General features: G+C 41.9%; 1 protein-coding gene across 1 annotated transcript in view; it reads right to left on the bottom strand.

Moving 5' to 3' along the window:
* Adamts12 (ADAM metallopeptidase with thrombospondin type 1 motif 12) overlaps window positions 1-5,984 on the bottom strand; it is a 238,375-nt gene that overhangs the window by 152,135 nt on the left and 80,256 nt on the right. The window contains exon 3 of the mRNA XM_005356634.3: window positions 612-747. Within this exon, the coding sequence (XP_005356691.1) occupies window positions 612-747 (136 nt within the window). The remainder of the gene's footprint in view (window positions 1-611; window positions 748-5,984) is intronic.

The raw sequence follows: 5,984 nt of genomic DNA, 5'->3' as shown, positions 1-5,984 counted from the left end.
GGCAGGGGGCAGGAGAGCAGGGGGCAGAGGGACAGAGACAGAAAGGCAGGGTACAGGAGGACAGGGGAACAGGGGGCAGGGGATAAAGGAGACACAGGTGGCAGGTAGAGGGAAGCAGGCCCAGGGAGCAGGGAATATGGTTCAGCCAACATCAGACACAAAACAGTGTAGCCAGAAACATTGCTAAATTCGTCATCTAACAATGTGTAGATGAGCTTTTTGGTTCATCTTCACACATCATTATCAAGCATTTGAATCTGCCCTCCATATTCAAGCTTGAAGAGCTGCCAGCTGTTTGCTAATAGGCTACACTGACACTGATGTAGTATCATATTGTTCATGTTTAAAAAGCATTAGTTCTCCATGCTATTTCTTTCTAGGATATTCTGTAGAGAGATTTTTGTTTTGTTTAGTTTTTTTTTTTTTTGTTTTTTGTTTTTTTGATAGGTCTGGCTACAAAGATGACTTTGACTTTAAGGATCCTCATGCCTCAGCCTTCTAAATCTTTGGGTTTTACAGTCACATCTATCAGAGCTGGCTGAAGAGGTCATGCTTAAATAAACAACAAAGCAGAACACTCTTTATCTGTGAAGATGCTGAAGTCACAATACCCTTTAATCCGCAAGTGGGCTCCTTTGTCTCTGGACTCCTGTACACAACGTGAGGGTGGTACCCTTCCTCAGTCAGCGGATGCTTTTTAACAGGCTCAATGAAAAAGTCTCCATGTGGTAGGTGGAAAACTCCAGTCTGTAAATATATTCAATAAGAGGGTTTGTTTGAATCAACTCAGCAAAGAAAATTACTAAAATGAAACATTACATAGCCCTTGGTAATCTCTGGAAATCCCCAAACCGGTGTTCTCACACTCTGATTCACACAAATAATTGGATCAAATGTCTTTTTAATCATAAGTGTTAAATGGTTGGTCATGGACGCCTGTGAGATGCTAATGAATATGTCCACATGTCTACATGAATCCAACAGTTGCTCAGGCTCCTGGATCTTCCTTAGAACAACTGCTGGACATCTATGAGCCAGCCAGTGCTGCTGCACACCCCCAAGCAGTCCATACCCATGCCCTCAACCCCTTGATAACAGAACATTTTTCCGTGGGTGATAATATGACCATACAGTCACTCTGTTGCTTTCCTGAATGTGTCTAATTCCTTACTCAGGAAAAAAAAAAAAACACTGTTGAGTGTTTGCTCCAGCAGATAGCCCTCTGCCATGTTCCAAGCAAAGAGGCTGTTCTTATTCATGGATATGGGGCTCAGTTCTATAACTCAGAATGCTGGCCCATGAGAAATTCAATTGATCTGAAAGTGCAATTCTTTCTACTCGCTTTCTCTCAGGAAAACTTCTTAGCACCCACTTGAGGTCCTTAGCAAAGTCCTTGCCAGTCAGGTGTGGTGAAACATGCCAGTTATACTTAGCATATACTCATATGCCTGAGTCTGATGTCATCTGAGCTACAAAACACTCAGGATTCCAATCCCATCATGCGTAAAACAAAGAGTTCACCCCTGAGTGATCTGTTTTAAAGTTTTATTCCAAAATTATCAGAACAGTAGACCATGGAGTGAAGCTGGGCTCAATCTGAACTGGTTCCCCACTTAGGATCTTAGGTAAATAATATTCTCGGTTTCTCAGATCTCAGCTAAACATGGGGATGATTACAGGTTATTGTGAAAGGCAAAGGAGTTTATCTCTACAGGAATCTGGGCTGGTGGTGCAGGGTCTACAGGAATCTGGGCTGGTGGTGCAGGGTCTTCCCTTGCATCGTGCTCTTTCCAGACTCTGACAATGTGGTTTTACTGTAGTGTTAGGGTTATAAACCTGGGAAAGGCCTTCAGGGTCCAGCTCCTCACTCCACCCATCTCAGCCTCATGCCACTCAACTCGACAGACAAGGCTAGTTGACCAACCCAGGCAAACGGGAGGCAAGGTAGACTCACCTCCATTTGGGGGTTCCTCTAAGTTCCTCTTTCTCTTCTACTACATGTCAGTATAGACAGGAATAGAGCCAGACCACAACACTAATCTTGCCATTGGTTTTCTATTTTGATGCTAACCTCAAAATATTCTTAGTATGAAGAATGATATTGCGGAAATAGCCTACAAGATGATTTACCTCTAACCTCGGGTTTGTTTTCAGTCTGACATCTTCTAAGAGATATGACAATTTTTTTTCTCTGTAGCTTTGTCTGAGAAGAACTTGTGTGACAGAAATGACTGACAAGGGCCAGAGAACAGCAGCAAGTAATTGCGATAAGATAGTGGTAACAGGCTCCATGCATTACGGAGATTTGGTTCCATTTCTGCCCTGAGTCAGAGACCAGCAAGAGAGAGGAGAGCCTGCCTCTTGCTAATGAGGCTCATTTGTGTCATAGAAACACAGCAGAATCCAGGGCTCCTCAGGGAGCCTGGGCCCTGTGGTCATTTGTGCACTGTAATCAACCTAATACTAATGTCCCTGAAGGAAACAATTACAGAACCACCAAGGAAGGCTAATCAAGAATTCTTCAGACTCCAACTTTGGATCAAATAGTGGAGAAGAAACAAACAGAACTCTACCTAATAGCCTGACTGTTCTAAGAGCAATAGGACCAAGAATACCTGATGGTCACATATTTTCCTAAAAGCGGCCTTACATTTGCATTCCTCAGTGGGGTCATCCCTGCAAGCATGCAGACACACACACACACACACACACACACACACACACACACACAGACACACACACAGAAACACACACACACACATACACAGACACACACAGACATACACAAATACAGACACACACACACAGGCATACACAGACACACACAGACATACATAAATACAGACACACACAGACATACACAAATACAGACACACATAGGCATACACACACAGACACACACAGGCGTACACATACACACACACATCATCATCATCATCTCATCTGTCTCAATAGTTCACAGAGGCTGGAAGGAGCCTCTGAAAGGCCACTAATTCCCCAGGGGAGGGGAGTAAAGGACCTGTGAGTGTGTAAGTGGAGCTGCTAGCTACAAGACCCACTGAACAGGGTCGTGGAGAAGGGACAGGCAGGAGAGAGTATGAAGACACATCCGTGGTACATAGAGTAGAGTGGGGGTGTTCTCAGGCTAGGTTGTGCACTGTGTCTTCCAAATCACAAATACACACATGTGTCTGTAATGCCCAGGGAGTCCAGTGCCCCAGTGTATTGGTCTCTTTTTAGTAGAAGTCAGGCCACAGTGGAGGAAAGTACAGTTTGCTCCCAGTGGGAAGGCTGGCTTCACACTTTGCCTGAAGCAGGCTATCCCGGAAATCATCTATTTTCAGCTGACTCTGAATGAACAATGCCACCTGCATCCCGGTCTCCCTACAGTTCATTTCCTTCTCCTACATTTCAAGGGAATTGTGGGAACCAGTGACAGAACACATGAATCACTGGTCAGAGGAATCTATGCAGAATGAGGCCCTGGCTGCAGCCCACCGCAGATTAATTCTCCTTCCCTTCTCTGTCATGTTTTCCTCTTCCTTCTTTGTCTTCCAGCCTCGGGACACTACTAACTCACTTGTGGAAGTCAACTCATCTGCTTTAACTAACTTAGAAATATCGGTGGATGCTTCCAAACACCACGGCCCTTTAAAGGTAATTTAAAATAAGATTTAAATATGGAAACATGTGCACGAACCATAACTGGCAAGGCACCGTATATCTTTCCTAAAGGGAGCAATCACATGAAGGAAAAGATGATTATCATCAGCTAAGAAGTTCCCTGTCCCCCTTTGTCATCAACAGCATCCTCAAAGGACCCTATTATCATGTCTGACGGTAATCCTGCACTTAATTTCAAACCACAGCTCAGATTCAGACATCGGTGAGACAGGGATAACGTAATGGCCCTTATAACCCATACCCCGGATGTACAGCATTGTCAAATCTAAATAACTCTCTCCACACATCTGGAAGCGACATTTTTCTGATCTTCTTTGTTCGCCATGGGGAAAAAAAAAAGCCCTTCCTAGAGGACTAAGACAAGGCAGGACCAGAGACAACACACTGACTGGTGGATCATCCCTGCAGACTGGACACACAACAGAATGGCTGCAAAAGTCCCAGCGGAGCAGAAATGATAAAAGCCTGAGTCTTCCTCTCTGCTAGGGCCTTCCCGCAGGAGCTCCTCTCTCGTCTTCAGCACAGGGCAGGAGGCAGACTTTTAGGCCATGCCTTAGGAACAAGCAAGAGCAGTTTCTAAGCTGAGATTTCTTCCAAAAAAAAAAAAAAAAAGACTGGTATTATCAGTTAGTTTTCCAGGCTCTAGCTCCACCAAGCCATAGCCTCCTCTTCTTTGCTATTAAATATACATTCTGGGTTTTTTTTCCCACTTAAAAAAGCCAGACTTTGGGGACAAACAGACTTGAGTTCACCATTCAACTCCAGCAGGAAAAAGTAATACACCTTTTTACAAGTAATTTGGGTCCTTCTGAGTCTCTGACCTCATCTGTCAAGTTAGGATGGTGGCATGCTTTCTGCTGAGCAGTTACACTAGAGAACTAATGAGGTAACGCATGAAAAGTTTCTCTAAATCATGTCCGGACTTCAGTAAATGTTTCTCTACAGATTTTCTCACACTGATAGCACCTCCTCCATGACTAAGTCATTCATTTCCTCATCCTGGGATATGTGTGACACCGCTATTTATTTTTGGAGACAGTGTTTGGTTCTAGAAAGAAAAATACCCTGCTCGTAAAAAGGTAGAAGAGCTAGCTATCTCTAAAAGATCTTTGTTTCTTACTTGGTAATACATGGAATTAAGTGTATTTGTCCTGTCATGATTCTTGAGCGCTCTTCCCAAAGGTTCACTATTGTTCGTTCATAAGAGGAAAAACTGGCATGGATTTCAAAATGAAACAACAACAACAACAACAACAAAAAAAAAAAACAAAAACAAAAAGCCACCCATTCAGTCACTGAAGTGGGTCTTCAAAGACTAAGAAAGCAATCACCAAACAGAAGAAGACATCAGGAGATGCTCTGGTCTGGGCTTCTTGAATCTTAGTATGCTAAGAGAATGTTATGGAAAAACTTATTTAAAATGTGCATGTGGGGCTGTGAAGATGACTGTTTAAGAACATTTGTTAATCCTACAGAGGACCAAATTCTATCCCCATCATCCACTTGGTAGCTCATAACCATGTATAACTTCAATGCAAGGGAATCTAATTCCTTCTTTTGGCTTCCATGGGCCCCAACAACACTTGTGGTAGTAATACATACATGCAAATAGAATACATATTCATAAAGTAAAATTGAATAAATATTCTTTAAAAACGTATGGGCCCTTAAGCCCATCCCAGGACTCGGTAGATGTGGTAGAACACCCCAGGGTCCACAGAACAAGCATCTGATATATATATTATAATATATATATATATATATATATATATATATATATATATATCATGTATTTTGGCTTTACGGTTCATAATAATCTCTTTTATAATTACTCAATTTTTCTATTGCAACCCAAAGGCAGCCAGAAATAATATATACATGATGGGTATGGTCATTTAAAATTTATTGTAAAAAGTTTTGGAAACAGCTAGTGGAATGAGTTTATGCCTTGGACTATAGTTTAGTGGTCTCTGTTGAAGAACAGAGTGAGAAAAGACCATATTGAAAAATACAAGAAGGAGATTAAATAAAACAAAACTGGACATAATGAGAACTGTAAAAACTTCTATGTGGGAAACTTTTTAAGAACATGAAAGAAGCTTTGAATATATGGAAAGACATATTGGATAGATGGCTCAACATGAAAATGGCAAAGCATCCTACTTTAATGCACAGTGTCAAAATACAAAATAAATTTATAGAATTTGATAGTTTTTCCAGAAAAACGCATACAATCAAAAAGTAATCTGTAAAACACAGTTTTCTGCTAAATACACACACACACACACACACACACACAC

Source organism: Microtus ochrogaster, chromosome 19 (genome assembly GCF_000317375.1).
Source record: "Microtus ochrogaster isolate Prairie Vole_2 chromosome 19, MicOch1.0, whole genome shotgun sequence".
In the NCBI taxonomy this organism is placed as follows: Eukaryota; Metazoa; Chordata; class Mammalia; order Rodentia; family Cricetidae; genus Microtus; species Microtus ochrogaster.
The sequence above is the reverse complement of the archived record's forward strand: the minus strand, read 5'-3'. Positions and strand labels throughout refer to the sequence as shown.